Genomic DNA, 20,559 nt, shown 5'->3' on the forward strand with positions numbered 1-20,559 from the left:
CATTGCTAGGTGTAGAAGCACAGGCCACTTTCAGTCCAGGCAGGAATTTTACACATAACCAAAGAAAATGTTGTTAAAAATAAATATTCAGTAAAAAGTTTGAAGATTTGTAACTCAAATGTTCATAGCACGAGGAGATTGTATGCATGTATTCAAAGAATATTTATGTCAAAAGATTTCTGAAAAAAATGCATGAATATTCATGACTGACTATACTTTATTTTTGGCAAGTAAGAAGGTATGCTTCTATTTTCTGTTTTTATAGTTCTGTCAATGCTGGATTTAAAATAATCTTCATGTTTTAACATCTGAAAAAGTTTTACAAATATGATACACGTTTTGAGTTACATTAAACACACTATAAAGCATTTCAAAGAGAATTAGCAGTAGCAATAAGACACTGGTACGACGGAAATCTATACATTAAGGTAAGAACAGTCTTATTCAGTATTATATAAATGCTAAAGTAGCAAAAACAAGGTGAAAGCTAGGGAGTATGAATGTCATAAGTGAGAGTATGCTGCCCTCTAGGTGGAAATTCTTTTTTTTTTTTTTTTGCGGTCTCTTAACCAATAACAGCCTACAGTATAAATATATAGCAAGGAGTTCAATTGGAGGTAATTTTCTAGTATTAACTGGAAATTATGGCACATTGTTTAACATGATAATTAAAGCGTATATATGCAAATTATCTAGTCAAAAGCCCAAAATAACACACTCCATGGTTTTAGAAACAGGTAATTGTATCACTTGGCTATAACATTTGTACTGACGAATACATTTAAAAGCACTTGATGAAGTGGTATGATTTACTTACAGAGTAAAAATGTTGCATAACCTTGGAAAAAGGTGATAATATAAGAACTCCAAAAGCTGCAGTGAACGCATACCTGTGAGTTCACATCGATCGAGTAGCATAAAATTCATAGTGATGTGCTGTATAATTTGATGTGCACTGATTTAAGATTTAAAAGGCTGGCATAGTAGGAATAAATCAAACAATTACTTGGAAGTATGACAAACTGTAATCTATCGGAAACATTTTTTAAATCTTAAAATTACACTTGAACAGTCTATGTTATGTTACAGGAGTACAATTATGTTTTATTCTGTAGTGGTTTTTTTAATCATAACGGCTAACAGATGAAAGGGCTACATCATTTACCAAAACGTAAAACATCTTGCTTAATCAATGGTTATGTGAAAAATACACATGTGGCAGCAGAATATCAAAAGGCTCGAAGAGGCTACGGTATAACACTTAGGAAGAGTTGCCGAAACACACTTAAAATGTTCTTTAGGCTAGCCTAATACGCATTTTAAGTTAGTATGCCTAATCTTCCGTATGGTTAAAACCACTGCAAGCAATCGCTGTATATGTATTTACATTTAAGAGTCACACCAAACATATTGCCCGGCATTTCATCAGAAATTCCTCTCGTCTTCCACCCACTTTAAAGCAGAAAGACATTACTGATGAATCATCATTCTCGCCTGGAAACAAATGTGATTTTCCGCAGCGCCGTGTATAACATACCACGTTATAGACTACATAACTGGCTTTGTTGTCCTATATACCGTACCAAAAATGTATGCATAGACGCAAACACAGACACACACATTCACATGTTGATAGTAAAAACAGAAACTTTGAAAAATATATTGTAAAATATATTAATTTATTCGTCGACATGACACACGATCACGGGTGTAGGTAGCAGTTCTACTGTTTATTTAGAGATTATTATTATTATTATTATTGTTATTATTATTTTTATTATTATCATTGTTATTATTATTATTATTATTATTATTATTATTATTATTATTATTATTATCTCCTGAATTGTCATTGTGCGCTGGTGAAACACAGACTGACGCAAGACGTATAAAGCGACGTCACGCGACCAAGGAGTGAGGAAATAAAACAGCGTCTCTCTCCAAACAGGAGCGCTGGCGGAGCGCGAGACGGCAGTGTCTGGACATGCGCCGATGTGTACAAATATGGCGGCCTGGTAGCGAAGGAAACTGTTGGGTTCTGTCGCTGTTCCTGAGAGTATTTGGTAAGGGAATTGCCGTCGTACGCTGTTTTACGGTCATTTTGAAATATCGAACGTACAGTTTCCGTCGTAAATGTCCGAGTTCTGCGGTGCTGCTGTGAATTGCGAAGCCGTGAAGTAGAGTAGCGATGATGGAGGCTCAGGATCATTTTTTTTTTTTTTCTGGGGCTTCAGGGTGTCACAACCCGGGGCTTATTCGGGCCGCTCGGGCCGGGCTCCAGTTAAAAAACGGCCCATAGGCTAGGCAAGTCCTAATTGGGGAAAACTGGATGGGTTTGTGCTCTCAGTTATTATGGTTTTGTTTGTTGTGGACTACGCCGACTCAGACTGTGGCCGTCCGGCTACCCGAACGAGCAGGAGGACGGAGGAGTTGGAAGTTTGTCACTCACGTCTCACGTCGTGGAAATATTAACACCCGAACCGTTTCTGTTTGCACGCCCGTCCCGCTGTATCCCTGAGGACTGAAAACGTCTCTGTGACCACTGGTGCGTTGGGTAACTGAGTCTGAAATAGTATTATTAGTAAACAGGGTGAAGATGCAGAAGTCGGGTTAGGACGGTAGTGTGTGGCGCCGACACACCCCCGCGCCTCGGCTCGTACGGTACGGGGAGCTTTTTTTTGCCCGTGAGTCGGTGGGGTTTTTCCATCGTTTAACCTACTGGGACCACCCAGTACTAGTACGGCATTATTGAGTCTCTACAACCACCTTCTCACCGCACTCTTTGGATTATTTAATTCCGTTGAGTGTGTTTCTTTTTTGTTTTTTTTTTTTTTTTTTTTTTCCCCCTCCCCTATCACATAGGGTCGGGGGTTCTAGTCAGAAATGACATGATAAACTGGCGGTTCTGTCCCGCGTGGCTCCGCCCCTACCAGAACGTGCTGTGACGTGTGGTTCGACGCAACTCCGCGAGCCAGGTCGCGGGCTGGTCAATGGCCCCTATTATTGGCTGCTGTTAGATTTCGTCATAACGTCAGTTGGTTTCGGCAGGGAATGAGTAGTAATGTAACGGGCAAAAATGGGAATTATTATTATTATTATTATTATTATTATTTTTTTCCTAAAGGGGGGGATTGTCTTATTGTACTGATGTATTCTGGGTCAACTTGGGTCAGGTTTAACTTGACACGTTAAAGAACCTCCCTTCTGTCCCCAGACAGAAAGCTACTTTATTTTGATGTCTCTGAGGTCATGAAATTCTCTCTTAATTCTGTGAGTTGGCCTAATTACTGTCCTGAGCCGAGGGCTGAAACCTGAGCACTAGATATTTTACATCTTAGCTTTTCCAGGTGTTAACTTCCTGAGTGATCACAAAACTATTCCTCCACAGCTGTTTTGCACATCTTTGAATTATTTTTTTTTTTAAATCTCTGCATTTTAAAGCAGATTTATTAAAGTTACTCATTAAAATTACCTTAATGTTTTCCTTTCTAATTCAGAACAATGTAGAAAATTTAAAAAAAAAAAAAATGGGTCTGAAATTATGTGCTTCTGTCTCTGTGCTTGGCAGTGGCCAGAAAAAAAAGAGAATCTTTTCGGTCTGTGTTGCTGGACATTTTTGAAAACTCTACATAAGTGCAATGACCTATGTTCAGTGGGTTGTCAAAGTGATGTCATAGTTTCTAAATGACGTAGGGGAGTTTTCCCTTTGCAACAGTGTGGGTATGTTTAAGAAGTCTCTCTTCTCATAATGATTCAGACTGATGGCTCACATCACTATAAAGTTGCTATGCATGCTGTGTACTTGACTCTCTGGTACTGCCTTGGAGAAGCTGAGCTGAGTATATGGTATTTCTTATGGTTTCTATCCCCCCCATGGGGAAAATTTGCTTTATGGAAAGTTGAGTGGGTGTGCATAAAATCAGTGTGCTACATTCTTTCCTTTTTTGAAGTAAATAGAAAGAAAATCTATTTAGCTCAGCTTTTTTGTGTACCCCAGTCTTGAGTTATATTTAACAGGACCATACAATGTGACAAGCTTGACCTACTTCCATGTAACATGTGTGCAAGAAGTTCTTTCAAACCAAAGAAAACAAGTGGAGTTTTTTCAGGATTGATCTGAAGCTATTTAGCTATTTTGAAAAACACTTGGGTTAGTCTGAGATTATTGGAGCTTGTTGCTCTCTGTTGTGAAAGACAGGTGGAATGTCCAGTGGATAACCTTGAGAATATCTTAAGGATGTTTGAAACCAAGTGTTCACTGATCTTGTTCAAAAATGTGACACAAAAGTTCAGGCAGCTAGCCTTGCCTGTTCACAATTTGTCATTTCAGATTTGTTGTTCAGTATCACAGGATCTTATGTCTTCTAGACAGTCTTCTGTAATGGCAAATGAATTCTGAAAGTTGTGTGTGGGGGGGGGTTTTTTTTTTTTTTTTTTTAACTTTCATTTGCCTACTGACATGTACTGCCAGAGCAACTCAAGAAGGTGCCACTTCAGTCACTGTTTTAAAAACCTATTTATTGCTATAAACTGTTTTGGTGGAAAAATAAGGGGGAATTTTTTTTTTTTTTTTTTTTTTTGGTCATCACCCCTATACTGGTGTTAAGTTCCAAAAGATGATGCAGATGTTATGAGAACCAGTTGATTCAGGAATCTACTGAAACAGCTGGAGTCCCTAATTTTCCTTTTATGCTGATGGGTTAGAATTACAGGACTTCCTCTGACCTTTTTTTATGGTGGCATAGGCTCATTTTCACTGTAACTTAAAAGTGCATCAATGATCACATTAAATGCTCAGTTTGCTCACTTTAAGTGCTGAGTTCTGTATAATGGTTTTAAAATATGTGCAGCTTTTGCACTTTTTTCCTATTTACAGTAACTTCTGTCTTCTCCATCAGCAAATGACTACAGCATGCCAGGGATACTCATGATTTTTGGTTGAACTCCTGTGTAAGGCACATCTGGACATACTTCTGAAGCACCAAGTATTCCATTTGCCTGTCTGTAGAGTGGGAGGCAGATAGTTGATGGCTGCATAGACTACGTCTTGCCTGATCTGAATTGGAATAAACAGTGCATTTTATAGTAAGGTGCAGCAAACATTCTTTGGTTGTGTCCTTGTCTCTTGGAAAAAGAGTATTTCAGTTCACAGAAGGGAAGGAACATATTTCCTACTGTATTAATGAAGTGGAGCAACCTGCTGGGCTTGCTGCAGCTCTACTCTGGCTCAGGTCACAGGACTGCTCGGGATGGGAATCTCTTGGCTTGTCTGACCATGCAGCTTCCTTCCCCTGCTTGTTCCATGAATGTGTCAAATAACTAACTTATTTTTGTGTTTTAATCCTTTCATTCCTCCCGTTTATTTCAATGCATCCTTTTCCTCTATTGGTCCAGTTTTTACTGGTCACACATTTGCTACAAGCTTCTCCATTTATGCTTGATTTAAATGGGGTTTCCATGTTAACTGTGATCATGACTTTAGAATTCTGATTAATGAGCTTGTTAAGAACATGTGTGACAATCTCCCCCCTGCCTACAAATGTTACTTGTGGGTTTCCTGGATTTACTGTATCAGCAAGATTTTGACAATAGCCATTTTTGTCTCTCCCATCCTATAATGTGATCCCAAGTATTTTATGCATCTGTTTTAAATTGTCTATGTGCAAAATTTGTATTTATTGAAAAGGCTTTAGTGTCTGACTGTATAAAGTTTTTATGCCTGCTTTAATTTCCTGTTTGGCATTGTATGAGATTGTTGTGCTACTGAGCATGATTTGAATGTGAAAGGCTCCCTCAGTAATACTTGATATACCCCAGTTTTATATTGGTTTATTGATCTGTATAAACCTTTCAGAAGTGCTCTGAGCTGTTTGTCCTCATGCATGCCAGATGTAATTAGTGTTTGCAAATTTTGAAGCGCACCTCCTGTATTCAAAATAATTACCAAATGAAGGAATATGTCAGATGTCAACATTAGGCAACAACACAACTTTACATATCATTTATGGCTTTTTTTTTTTATTTTTATAAAGTGAGGCATTTTGGTATTATCCAGTAACTCATTTAAATTGGAACAATTTAAATATCCTCTACAATGTAAATCTGTCTTAAAATATTTACATAATGGTATGAAATGGATCCATAAATGATTGACTATGGAGTGCTTTCACCCATGAGTTGTAATAAATCATTTGGAATGACAGCAGTTTTACAGCAAATACTTGCAGGCTGTGGATAGTACAGCGCATAAAATAGGGTTTGCACTGGTATTGGACTGCCAAATGGTTTGTTACATACATTGTGTTATACTGCAGGCAACTTGTAAAAAAATGCATTATTGTCTGGTAAGAGAAATTGATTTGTCTTCTCCCTGTATGTTACTGAGATTGCACCTCTAAAATAGAAATGATGACTCCCTAGTCCAGTTACTTGCCATCGGGGTGCAGACATCAATAACACTGCCTCCTCTTACTCACCCTCTGTGTGTTCAGATCCACAGCACAGGGTGTGTAGTGACAAATTGAGTGGCCAGCCTGCTGTCCAGCCCTCCTTCACCTGGCACTGGTACCATCCCAGCAGGCGGAAAAGATGGGCAGAACCCCAGTGAAAGGTAACTAGCTTTGACATTTTCAGATAATGGTGGACAACACATTTTGTAATATAGCATGTAATTGTGCCCTCCTGCCCTCAGGGTTTATGCTTGCTTATATCTTAAGGTTGGTCTATACAAAAAATGGGTAAGACTCTTACTGCAAGTTAAAGAGCAACCCCCTCCCCCACCCCGCCTTCATCCAGTGCTGCCCCTCAAGGTTTTCATTCCATAGCAATACAGTTGTACAAAGTAGGGGGGGAAGTAGGATAATAAATTTTTCAGCCAGCTTCCAAACCAAAGTGAAAGTATAGTGGCCTATATGGTCCATGTGGGGTACAACTGTGATGGAATATTTAAGGAGTTGCTAGTTTCATTACTCATGGAGGGGAATGTTTCAAAGAAAATCAGAAAAATCATATTGCTTTAGATGATTTTGTGTGAACTGATTACATTACAAACAGCATCCCCTGTTCTGTAATTTAATTATGCTGTCAGCAAGTTAAGTCAGAATGTATAAATTGGATCATATCTATCTGGATGTAGTTTAATAACCTTCATGGATGGAAAAAAGTACAACCTAAGCAGGCATTCTCAAACAAGAGAAAATAACAACCCTCTTGGAAGAAGTAGAGTAGGTGACTATGAAATTGTCACAAAGTGCTGCAGTACAAATGAAAGCAGATGCCTCTCAAGCAAATCTCCCAAAAAATGGGTAAGGCTTATGGTTTACTGCCATATGTACTGGCAGTGTAGTACACAAAAGATGGCTAGAGCTCATGTTTCTACAACCTTATTTTCCATTATGGTTCTAACTAAAGGTTGTGAAAATGTCAGTGTCCTATTGCTCAGGGTGTCTGTTCAGGAATGAAATGCAACCTTTTCCAGTTTGCTTTATATTCCATAGGTGTTATACCTTGGTAATTGCTGCATTTATTTAAAAAAGTATTAACTATGTTTGACCTAATGAACAAGATTGAACATTTCCATCATTTATGTTTAGGATGACCTATAGTGCATGTTAGAAATGTAGTGTGCTGTCAGATGTGGTTATCATATCTCTAGTCTTAAAGTCAATTGTTATAAGGGTGAAAGCACTTGGGTGTGTAATTACAATGAGTAAATGATGCTTAGTGCATATTCTGTCCAATGAAGAAAATCACAAGTTCTTACTACTTTGCACATGGCTTTTGTATGAGCACTCGGTCTGCACAAAGACTTGAGTTATGGTCATTTTGGCGGTTTGTGCTAATGTCTCGTCACACATTAGCTAACTGAAATAATTTTGTGGATCCATCCAGCGCACCCCCCCCAATAACTTCAGTTTTCCGTAACATAAAGAGCCAGTATTAGTTTAATTATTGCCATTTTAAATAGACGCATCAATCAATACACACACTCTTTCTGAACCGCGTGTCCCATATGGGGTCGCGGGGAACCGGAGCCTACCCGGTAACACAGCGTGTGAGGGGGAGGGGACACACCCAGGACGGGACGCCAGTCTGTCGCAAGGCACCCCAAGCAGGACTCGGTCCAACCCACTGTGCCACCGCACCTCCTCAATCAATACATTTCTGGGAAATTCTTTACTTTATGCTTTGACATTGTTATACACAACATATGGCAATTCCTGTCTTACTGAAAGGTACAGTAGTTATGGTCAGAACCAACAATCTTCATGTTAAGTCCTGTTTCACTTTCTATAACTTCTTTCTCTTTCAGAATCAAGAGATGGCAGGAAGGAGAAACCTGGAAGGAGCAGCTCCTCCTCAGATCCTTCACCCAGCAATGACACTGGTTCGGCATTTGCCTGCACAACTTTGTCTTGATATGTGTTATGGTTAATTATTTGCAATGCATTTTAATGTGTTAATCTAACACTTGCCTGGCAATCAAGCAGCATTTGTATGTATACAAGTGTTCTGTGAATCCTTAAACAAGTTTACCATTCAGCTGACAGAACTCTATTTCTTTATGAGAAGGAAGGGGGGGGGGGGACAACCCAAGGCATTCTTAATTGTGATATGAGTAGATTAGGCTTTTGTTAGAATTCAGTATTGTATTTTTGCAAAATAACTGAATTTTTAATTTTTGGCTGTTAGGATACTGACAATAAGCCTATTAAAACTGCTTAATCATTAGACTTGTGTATAAAGTTCAGTTCCCTTTGTTAAGCAGAACTTGTTGAATGTTCTAGAGTGGAACTTTGACATTTCAGAAGCAGTACTATTGTATCAGAAGTTGTTAAATGGAGCACATGCTGTGTCTTAAGTCTGATCCCTTCCTAAATGTTTTAAGTGATACTGTAGTTACCATGAATGTAGTCTAACTATAACTGAACCTTTTTTTTTTTCCTTCCTTCCTAACAGAGACTTTTAACTGGGAGGAGTATTTGAAGGAGACTTCCTCGTCTCCTGCTCCTGCAAGCTGTTTTAGACAGGTGTGTGCTAGTGGACCACAGATTTTCCTGTTTAAAATGACTATGAAGAATACTGCAGCCCCAAAAAAAAAAAAACCCCTTAGACTTCTCTGAGAGACTTATGGCAATATTACTCTGCCAATAAATCAGTTTAACAGTACAATGTCAGTACCCAGCAGGTCTCTGAATTTTGCAAATACTTTGTCTCAAGGCCAGAATCCCTCCCAGCAATGATTTCAAAACTGGTATGAAGCTGGAGGCCCGTGACCCACGCAACTCCACCTCTGTGTGCATTGCTACGGTGATGGGGATTACGGGTATCCGGCTGCGCTTGCGTCTCGATGGCAGCGACAACACCAATGACTTCTGGCGGCTTGTTGACTCTTCTGACATCCAGCCTGTGGGCACCTGCGAGAGGAATGGGGACATGTTGCAGCCGCCGCTGGGTAAGACCTGCACAGAATATGGCTGAGTTTCATTATGAATGTGGAACGTAATTATTTTTGGTGTATATTAATTTCAGTAGGGTAAAATAAAAACAAACTTGCTGCTGTGTATGGAGTCCTTGTCAGTTATGTGAGGCTGCTTTTCATTCCTTTATCAGTGGGTGTTTTCCTTGCTACAGGTTTCAGAATGAATGCATCCTCATGGCCAATGTTCCTCTTAAGAACTTTGAGTGGGGCTGAGATGGCTCCTCCCACTGCATTTAAGAAGGTCTGTTCTTTATTTTAATATTTTGAATGACATGTTACAGGCTCTTAAGAGGCTCCATTTGTATCCTTGTTGGATGACATCTTCCGTGTGTGTGTGCACAGGAGCCTCCACGACCCCCACAGAACAGCTTCAAGCCTGGCATGAAGTTGGAAGCAGTGGATAAGAAGAACCCCTATTTGATCTGTCCTGCTACAGTCGGTGAAGTGAAGAGCGATGAGGTCTTCGTCATGTTTGATGGCTGGAGGGGAGCCTTTGACTACTGGTGCAAGTATGACTCGCGGGACATCTTCCCTGTAGGCTGGTGCGCCATGACGAAGCACAGCCTCCAACCCCCAGGCAACAGTTGTAAGTTAGTGTCCAGCAGAGGGCAACAAATTACTTGTTTTTATCGTATCATCTCTATTTACAACTATTATTTTTAGTGGTAGGGGATGAAAAGAGCTGTTATGGTTTTTGGGGGTTGCGTGTGTTCTGAGGAAAATGCCTCAGTGCTTGAATTTTACATATCTTATCCACCTTTTAATTTTTGTTGACAATTTATTTTTGTGACTTCACCTTGTCTAATAACAGTGCATGTTGAGCTTCCACTCCTACTGTGTGTTCCAGAGAATTTGTACTTTTGTTTTTCTTCTCAAACCTCATCCAAGACCTTTTGAAAAGGAGCAATGTTAAAGTAACATCTACATGTATGTGATACTAGGGAGGCAGTAGAGAAGTATTTCTCAACTCTTTCTATCTGTCCTTCTTGAACTTGGTGTTGACATCTTTTTGGTGATAAATAGCTGCTGGGAAGCAAGTGTCCTAGAAACAGGGATGGGCCTCTTGCCTTTAGCTCAATGGCCTGCTGTCCTGTGTATGATCAGGTCCAGAGCACTACAGGGAAGTGAACATGAAAAGGTGCAGCAGAGGAGAGGCAGAACAAGAATGAAGCGAAGGAATAAATCCTCAAGTGGAATATGTAAACATGAGAACCATGTATTTATCTAGTGAGATGAGTCTCCAAACAAGCTTAAGCATAGTCTCTCTTCAACACATGGAAGAAGGAAGCCAGACTACTACATGCTCATCTTCAAAATGGAACAGATGCGTATTTTTAACCAGTAAGGTCTGTGAAATGTTTAAATCCTCACTGTTTGAATGTTTGTGGGGTGTTTTTTTTTTTTTTTTTTTGCGCAAAGCCTCCAATAAGTACAGTTTTATGTACTGGTAATGCAGACATTGATTTTTCTATACAATTGATTTGCCTTGTGTTTTGGTTAGACATTAAAGTTGAATGATTGACAAGGTGAAACATTTATGGCAGTATGACAGCCCCAGTTAAGCTTTGGTAGACCCAAGCAGTGTCTGTGCTTCAGTTATTCTCTGAGTACAATGCCGTTATCTGGAGTTAACAGTTTTTTGACGGCGTTTACTTCAGGAATTCTGGAATAGGGGTTTGTGTTGAGACCCCTGTAAATGTGATCAGCAGATGTCTTCCCCCTTCTAGTGGTCCCTAATCCATTTTAAGCTTTACCTTCACTCTTTGCATTTTTAAAATAAAATTGACATGGGGAGGAGCTATGGGGTGAGTGCAGTTGATAGGAGGGGCCGTGGACCTCTTCCTCCTCCTGCTCTGAAGGAAACTGTCTATGGCTTACTTGGCAATGTGTTCCTGCTGCCTGGCAGAAAATTTGACTGCTACTGGATGTACTGTCTGTCTGGTCCTGCTTGCACCAGGAGGTCTGCTGAGGAATGGTAGGTCACCTTGGGTAGTCTGATATCAGAGCTGTTTGTGTCTGCTCCTACTTCTGTTCTGGTCCCCTGGATCTTCCTGTGTGCCCTCACTTGGACTGTTCTTCAGGGGACACTTTTTTGAAATGAAGCAATTGCTGTATCCTGCCATCATAGTCCATCTCTTAGGATATTGACAAGCTACAAGGATTTACTGGTGCCCAGGGGAACTTCATGTTTGTGTCTTACCTTAGTGTTGGAGTTGTTCTACCCTTAATGATTCAGAACATAATTAGAAATGTGTTTTTTGCTCTATCTAGCGTAAGGATTTAGGAGTGTTAGGCTTGTGTGGATATTTTGACTTTCATCTTTAGGCTTTTAGTGAGCCAAAATTTCCCGTATGTGCTCTAACTGTACATTCTGGAGCTCCGTGATCAGATATAATGGGTGCTTCTTTGTGCTAGGTTTAACTCACTCTTTTGGTTCAGCTCTGCTTTACAATAAGAGGTTCTGGAGCTGAGCTCAGCCCATGTGCATGGGTACTTAGCATTAAACCATGGTGAGCTGGTGGGATTTTTGGGAGGCTACTCCTTTCTGTGGAAGTAAAGTTGTGCTCCCTTACGCAGTGGATGCAGTTCTTCTGCTGAAATGGAAATGTGTGCATGTATTCTCTGTGCTTTGGATCTGCTTTTGTTAATACAATAGAGAATAGACAAGATTCTGTACTGGGTTTCTCTTTGATTTGGATAACGGAGCTCTTTCAAATAATGCTGTAATACATTTGTATGTTGGAGGATCTAGTGGACTGCCAAATCCTGGGTTTTCTGGAAGAAACGTCCTATTTTATTAACTTCAAGCCTATGTTAATATGTTGGGGGGGGGGGGATGTTGTCTTTTGGGGTGATTCTTTGTAGTGCGCCCAATTCCATCTTGCATTTCTGATGATGGGAAATGCTTTGAATTGAATGTACTTTTTTCAGGCAAAAAAAAGTAAATTATGAGAAATGTATGTTATATTTACATCATATTTGCCAACATGTCATGAGCTGCAGATTCTTAAAGTTTATAAAAAAAAAAAAAAAAAAAAACACTAATGACTATACAGTATACATTTTTAATTTTTTTGGAATGCTACACTGAGATCCCCTCCTGTTTAGTGCGCTGTCAGGTCTGACAATGGCCTCGTTGTAACTCAGATGTATGCATACATCCCTAAAGAACAAACTGACTGCGTTTAGGTGAAGAAATGAGTGGCTCTCTGTAACTTTATGACTTTATGCTCCTTCATAAAGAGTGTGTATTCTTTTACAGACAGACTGGCCAGTGTAACCTGTGGGGAAAGGCAGGGGGCTGAAGGTGTAATCTAGAAAGGCTTGCAGCACTGTTTTGTGATGACTTATCCAAAGGGTTCAAACTCTAAGTTCCAGGTCTTGTAGGAACAGGGTGTGCTTTTGAGGCTGGACTGCTTCATTCTGAGAACCACTCAAAGCTAATCTCTGCTTCTGCTTGTGTAGTATAGAAGAAAGTGAAGTAACAGTCTGTTAAAGAGAACTCACCCCCCCCCCCCCCCCCCCCCCAGTCTTCCAAGAAATGTTTTAAAACAAATTGCTCATGAAAATTCAATAGATTTATAATTGCATTGATTTCCTTGAAGATGTCTCAAATCATAACCTTCCCTGACTCCTCCTCTGACTGCAGTCACGTTGCCGAAGGCTCTTTCCACTCCTGCATCATCGTCCTCCAAGCCTGCAAGGCGCTCCATGCCATCTCTGTACCGGCTGACTGGACCCCTCCCCCCTCTCCCTGTCCGGAAGGGTGTGCGAGGTCGGCGGCCTAAGAGCCAGACCATCGCCCTACTCAAAGCAGCAGCAGAAGCGGCTGCTGCTGCAGCCGAGACTGACATGCAACAAAGCACGGTGGCCAAGCCTGCCCCTAGCGCACTCCTCACCCCAAGACCCTATAAGAAGAGGGGTCCAAAACCAGGCAGCAAGGTACTGCCATGCCTCCTCTCAGCACAGACTACCTCTTTCACTGTCCCAGAGCTCACACTTGGAGTTCACCAACTTTCTACACCTCAAAGTGTGTGTGTGTGTGTGTGTGTGTGTGTGTGTGTGTGTATATATATATATATATGTGTGTGTGTGTGTGTGTGTGTGTGTGTGTGTGTGTGTGTATATATATATATATATATATGTGTGTGTGTGTGTGTGTGTGTGTATATATATATATGTGTGTGTGTGTGTGTGTGTGTGTGTGTGTGTGTATATAACTACATTACAGCTAACGCCATTATAGCTGTACAAAGCCAGTGTCAGGTTTTCCTTGCATGTTTGGAATATGTTTGGTTTTTTGTCATTGATTCAGAAAGGTATAGATATTCAATATTCCCATGTGAACAATGACTGACAGGTATGTGTTCCCACAGAGGAAGCCTCGGGATGTTCAAGCCTCGGGGTTGGCCTCTGCAGGCCCTGAGACAAGGCTGCTTAACACACAAGGGCCCCACAGTGGGTCTAGCCACCGGCACACTAGCCCTGGAGTAACATCAACAGGTACAGCATGGGTCCCTTTCAGTTTGTGTCATGTGCAGTTTTTCAGAACTTCCTCACTGTTGCTCAGTTGTACAATATGTCATCTTCACATCTGAGGTCTGAAAATAACTAATTTCAGATGGTAGCTGTAGTAAGGTCATCGTATCTCCTTTCAGCTTTATTTTAATGTTTGAGAGAAATCAAATGGGGTGATCTAAGGCACTCCACACCTTTCTCAACTAATGAATTTTTAGTAAAATGGGGGGGGGTCAAAATGAAGATTTTGATAACGGAAGCAATTATAATGAAAAGGCAGAACTCACATGTTTGACTTCCAGAAAAAAAACTAATAATTTTACATCACTTCTGAAAGTGGTAGGGACAAATGGCACACACAAATGATGTACTTTGTACTTCAGTTTTAATGTGCCTACAAAGAGGTGGTGTCTTGAAATTTGAGCTGCTCTAATAAAATGTCATACAAGCTTGCAGTAGCACCATGAGTCAGACATGTCTGTCTACCTGTTTCTTTTGTAGTTTGCGTGTATGTGAACAAGCAGGGGAACTGTGGACCACACCTTGACAGGAAAAGGATGCAGCGACTACCAGATCACTTTGGGCCAGGTCCAGTTGATTCAGTTCTGCGGCAGGCAGTTCAGGCCTGTCTGGATTCCACCTACCAGCCATTAACCCTACTCAAGTTCCTCACCAGCCGTTCTGAATCGAAAGGAGGGGAGATCGTTGAAGGTACTGTGTTGTATACTACTCTGTACTCGATACTGAGAGATCACGAGGAGCCGATGGTGTGTAATTTTAAAACTAAAATTTATTGCACAGCTTTTTTTTTTTTTTTTTTTTTTTTTTTTTTTTTTTTTTAAAAATTGCATGATATGAAGGCATAGCATTTAGGACTGGTGTGGGTTTAGATAGTTTCAAACCCACTTTTGGAGTCTGCAAGTTCTTATGTTCATGTGCATCTCCTGTCACAGTCCAAAGACACATGTTTTGGGTGACTTGGTGATTAAGCTGCTAATAGTGTGTGAATGTGTATGATTAAACTTTCTGGTTTGTGGATGTGTAGAAAAGTGCAAGTAGCTTAGCATAGTGAATTCATTCCAAGTCACCTTGCAGACAACTAAATAATTTGATTTCTTAAAATGCATAACTATTACTTCTGCTACTCTGGTTAGTAAACCAAACTCAGTGGTGTTTTCACCAGTGCTATTTGGGAGAAGTTAGTTATCAAAGATGATACAGCAAGACCTTTCCTTTGACTTGACTTCAGTTTAGTTCTCTGTCCTTAACTATTATGCTCTGTGCTGGGTGACATGAGCTGCCAAAAAGGATCAACTTTGACCTTGTCATTTCTAAAGTGCCCAGTGGGTGAGGCCTGGTGTGGATGTTTTGAGGGGTTTTGGGTACTGGACTCTAACTATGTGGCTACTTCTCTCCATGTTCTAGTGCGGACTGAGCAGGGACCCCACTATGTGTGTCTACCCTCTGCCAGCAGCGCCTCCTTCGTACTGCGCTACCTGGAGTCCATGTGTCAGCACCTACAGTGTGCCAATCTGTTCAGCAGCCAGCCATTCAGTCCCTATGCAGCAGCATCCCAGCCTGGCTATGACAGAACCAAGTCAGGTACAAAGTGCCACCCCTGGATGCCCATTTGTGTATTTCAGCTTCAACCTGTGTTGGTGGTGGTAATTTTATTTAAATTTGAGCCTTTCTATAAATCTTTACATTAATATTAAACATTTAAAAAAAAAAAAAAAAAAAAAAACTGAGTAGAACTCAAGAATCAAATAATGCACACATAGCTTCCTGGATGACTGATAAACCTGGGCAGTAATTCATGCCATTCATCTTGAATGTTTCTTCCTACCACAGTAAAAGAGGAGACTGGGGAGGCCTTACTAATCAACCGGGGGACCAAGCGATTCCCAAGGGACTCTCCTCCTTACACAACTCCCCTGTCCCCCAAACTCCTCCGTACAGAGGCACATCCATCAGAAGGTACCCCTGAACTACCCCATAAACTGTACTTGTTTGTCAGATTCCACCCATTCTGAAGTTTTGAACTTTAAAACTTTGAGTAACATGGTTAAAGGATATAAACGAACAATTTTATGCATCTTTATTGACTTAGATTTAGCAGATACTTTTCTCCAAATCAACATATCTTAGAGAAATACAATGAGTTCATTATACCAGCAGAAGGATGGAATGTTTTGGGGTTTATTTTTGGGAAGGATGGGGCATGTAAGCTATTTGTACCATCATAAGGGTCAAATGGAACTTGGGTGTTAAACTTATTAGCCTGTCCTTCCATGTAGCTTTCATTCATGCCAAGTGCCTGAGTCAAGCTACTCAGTGAGGCACCAAACCCTTGTTAGATACCAGCACTGGAAGTGTGACACTGAAGCTATAATTTACCCAACATTAATGTGGCAGTCTCTCTCAGGGGCTGAGCATGCATTCACTGAAAACACTTTGCTGCGTAAGTCTATAGCACGTATTAAACTTGTGTGCGTTTTGTCTCCAGCGGAGACGCTGCCGCATGAGGAGAATGGTCTACTGAAGGAACAGCGCTTCTCAGAGGAGTCAATGGACTCTGCCTCCAACTCTATGGCACCTGGCCCTCCGACACTGCGCAGCCCCTCAGAGTACCGCCCGAAAGCCAGCACCCCCTACTACTCAGCAAGCCCCCCACCGCTGCGCAGGCTGTCAACCACACGCCACCACAGACAAATGGAAGGTATACAGCGGAACAGGTTCTGCCTGCCCAGCTGTCAATGTGCTATAGTGCCCGAGTTTTGATAGCCCCTGGGTCTTTTTTGCTCTTTGTTATTAAGGAAACCAGACGCTAACAGGAAATGTTACTTTTGTGATGTTCTATAAATCTAAATCTGTTTTTAGTTAACATTGGCTACTTTAATTTGAAGGCCAGGCTAGTTTCTTTGCCTAGCAATTAAATGCAGTTCATCCTGACTTTTGTCATATAAAACCAGAGTGATATTCAAAAAAAAAAGTGTAGAAATGTTTAATTTTGTGACTTCACAGTTGTCTTCAGAGCCACATTTAGTGGCTGTGGATAGAAAGTTGAAGCTAATGCACTTCTTGCACATTTCTGGTTTATATTAACTTCACAATGTAACAATTATGATATGCTCTAAGAGTTGCTGCTTTGGATTTCTAATATGTGGTGTCAGAAAGGAATGGTGACATGCACTCTGCTTCTCTCAGCAGCCAGCTCCACCACAGGGCCTGATGCCCAGACAGCAGACAGGGAGACCTCTGGAGTTCTGGGGAGCAGCCCTTCCACCTGGTCAATTGAAGAGGTGATGCAGTTTGTGCGAGATGCAGACCCACAAACACTGGCCCCTCATGCAGAGCTCTTCAGGAAGCATGTAAGTAACAGTTGAACTAGGTTTGTGTCTCCTGAAAGACCTGTAGCTTTTACGGAGTTTTGTTCAGTTTACCAGTAAGAACTATCCTGTGTTACTCTATTCAACACTTTAAATTGCAGTGTAGGACAGGAGGTACTCTGTAGCTCTCTTGGGCTACCTGTATGTCTAGCCTGTAAAGTCAACTCTGTATTCACCAAGCCTGTACTTTATTGAAAACCCTATTAAAATTTTTTTTTTTTTTTTTTTTTTTTTTTTTTTTGGGGGGGGGTCTCTCCCTTTCTCACCTTGTTTTGTGGCAGTTTAGACCTTGTCAGTTCTAGACAACACAGCCTCTCAACACACACAGGGGTTGCTAGACAATTCTTACTCTTTAGCTGTTTGGATGATTTTTAGTACATCATTCATTTTCTTCCTGGAGACTGTTCCAGCAGTGGGAGGGAAGTGGCTGCCTCCATGCTTGTTGGCTGTGAATGCCTACTGCACCACTTTTTAGATGTCACCCTGCAGACTGGCCTTTGTCTTTCTGAGCAGCTCCTGCTTCCTGGTAAAACTCAGCTCTGGTCATTGGTAAGGTGTTCATCAGGCAGCCATGTCTGACCAGAGGAGGTCAGCTCTCTGAGAACATCCCAGTTTCAGACTGCTGTGTTTTTGCTAAGTGGGTATTTCTTCCCCACCCATTTCCTTTTACTTGGGAATTAACTCCCCCCCCCAGCTGCATTTTTACAAGCACCATGTAGTAGTGCTTTTAATGCTAAAGATAATTACCAACTCTAGAGGGAAGCTGAAGCAGTGTGAAGCGAGGCTGTCACTCTGGCACTGTTTCCACAGGAGATCGACGGCCGGGCTCTACTGCTGCTGCGCAGCGACATGGTGATGAAGTATATGGGCCTCAAGCTGGGCCCTGCGCTCAAGCTCTGCTACCACATCGAGAGGCTCAAACAGGGCCTGCGTTGACCAAGGCAGCTGCCCTTGATGATCATCTGGCACTTGTGATGCCCTTGTTGGGTGTCTTCCCAAGCATCTTTGCAGAGAAACTCTTATTTATACAACTGCAGAGATCCCAGTACCTCATCTTTTCATCAATGAGCAAAGCAGACAGTATGGACTTAGCTGAATTCCAAAAGATAATTTGAAATGTTTACATTGTATATGTACAATACATACATACATACAGACTTTAACATTTTTACAAAAGAAACCTTTTTGTTCATTGACTTGAGAGCTCCAAAGATGGAGGTTTTTCTTCTCCATGCTTACTTTATTCCAGTGAATAGATGGGGCTCTTTTTAATGAGTGTATCCTTTTTCATTCCTTAATTTGTTTATACTTTTAAATTCAAAAACATAAAATGAAAGTGCATTGCTTATTAATTTCAACCAGTCTTCTGGATGGCCTTCAGATACAAGCCAGTGTGAGAAGACTGAGTGCAATTGACTTTGGCAGCTCTTGACACTAAATGGAGGAACCTGGCAAAATTGCTTGTCATGTAATTCTTTCCAAGTGACCTCATGGTATACCGTGGATCAGAAATGATTAAACCACCCTAAGTATGCTTGTCCTGATTAGGGGCCTCTTATCTGCTGCAATGAATGTGCTACATTTCAGAAAGTAATGTGTTTTTGACAAAAAAAAAGACCTGTTGTGTAATTTGAGCTGTCTGGAATGGCCTGATTTGTGAGAAGTCTTAGGTCACAAATTGTCACTTTTTTTCCTCCCCTCCATTGGGGCTGCAAGAGTGGTAGAATGGCCAAAATGGGAAAAGGTAAGTAGAGAAACTTTTTCCTTCCTGTATCACATATTATGAACTTGTTTACCATGAGCATGAACCACTGAATATTGATAAATATCCATTTAAACACAAGGCCCTGCTGTAGTGAGCCGCCATGGTTTTGTTTTGGGTTGGTCAGGTTTGTGGTTTTGCTCTCGGCGACAATTTCTGAAGGGTTTTTAGCCGACTGTTTGCAGATACAGGTCCTGCTCTGCTAGTGAACTTTCAGCTGGCATATGAGTGAAGTCCAAAAGTGACTTGAGAAGCAGAAGTGTTCTTGGACTTGCTAGGTAACTTCAACTTGTCTTTCATCATGCTTATGCCTTTATTTGAAGTACATTAGGAGTCAGATGTCTTCTGTGCTGTTTAAAGTGCCCAGCCCGTTCATTAATTTCACTGTTGTATGTTGGGATGAAACGGTGACTCTGAGTGCGTGCTCATTAACAAAGCAATTTTTTGTGTATGAAAGATATACCGAATATTCCCTTAACACCCCCCCGGCTATTTTTTGGGGGGGGGAATCAGTCACCCGTTATGACTAAGTTCATCACTGTTTTATTGTAGCCATATAAGTGAAGGCAAACTTGTCTGTCAAACTTTTAAACACCATTCTTCAAAACAAACTGAATATGCATACATGGATATACAGTTCAATGTCCGGGGCTATCATAATTGGAACACATTTCCTCGGAACCACTGTCTATATAACTGGTCCGACAAAATGACCTTGTTTGCTGTCACTGCATTTTCTAACACTTGCTGCCCAATGTCAACATCGTCCTGAGAAAACCCTTCAAACTCAGAATCCTCTTCTTCCGACTGCAGGAATAAATGGTCTTCAGAGCCATCAAGCGCAGACGTAATGCCACACTTCGATTTGCGTCTAATTTCTAGTGTTATACATGCTCAGGATTCCTTTATCCATTGTAGTATTGGCGACTTTGCAGGCTTCACAGGAATGATGAGACTATTACCATACATGCTGTAATAAAGTGATTTGGGAATATATGTAACAGTACAGAACAAAAACTGAAGTTTTTATTTTATAAAAAACTGATTTTTGACCTGTATTTAACGCCCCCGCCTTCTCAAAATGTAACACCCCTGGAGGCGTTAATTTTGGGAATATTCGGTAGACTATAAAATTGGAAATCTGTACCTTAAGTATTACCACTTTGTGGTATACAGTTCCTATTTGCCATCTTGGTGGATGTTTCATTCTAGCTTACAGCAGGAATAGCTATTGGGCATTTAAAACAGTCTTTTTTTTTTTTAAACACAAACATGAAATATGCTTTCAGGCAACTTAATTCTGCAACTTGGCATAAAAATCCAGGTTCATGTAAAATATGCTACAACTCTAGTGCTTTTTTTTTTTTTTTTCTCCCCCCCCCTTCTTCCCCTCAGTATCACTTACTTTG

The 20,559-nt window shown here is 40.8% G+C and overlaps 1 protein-coding gene across 2 annotated transcripts; it reads left to right on the plus strand.

Moving 5' to 3' along the window:
* Nucleotides 1-1,934: 1,934 nt before the first annotated feature.
* LOC108920596 (sex comb on midleg-like protein 2) lies at nucleotides 1,935-20,412 on the plus strand. 2 transcript variants are annotated; one of them, XM_018729475.2, is made up of 15 exons: nucleotides 1,935-2,063; nucleotides 6,492-6,610; nucleotides 8,312-8,386; nucleotides 8,959-9,029; nucleotides 9,220-9,454; nucleotides 9,634-9,722; nucleotides 9,824-10,067; nucleotides 13,131-13,423; nucleotides 13,858-13,984; nucleotides 14,501-14,710; nucleotides 15,425-15,601; nucleotides 15,851-15,976; nucleotides 16,506-16,718; nucleotides 17,207-17,370; nucleotides 18,199-20,412. In XM_018729475.2, exons 2-15 carry the CDS (start codon nucleotides 6,589-6,591, stop codon nucleotides 18,322-18,324), a joined length of 2,172 nt encoding a protein of 723 aa, XP_018584991.2. In that variant the 5' UTR covers nucleotides 1,935-2,063; nucleotides 6,492-6,588; the 3' UTR covers nucleotides 18,325-20,412. The 2 variants fall into 2 exon arrangements, with proteins under 2 accessions (XP_018584991.2, XP_029113954.1); XM_029258121.1 differs by having other exon boundaries at nucleotides 17,210-17,370.
* The last annotated feature ends 147 nt before the right edge of the window (nucleotides 20,413-20,559 follow it).

Source organism: Scleropages formosus, chromosome 14 (genome assembly GCF_900964775.1).
Source record: "Scleropages formosus chromosome 14, fSclFor1.1, whole genome shotgun sequence".
Classification (NCBI taxonomy): Eukaryota; Metazoa; Chordata; class Actinopteri; order Osteoglossiformes; family Osteoglossidae; genus Scleropages; species Scleropages formosus.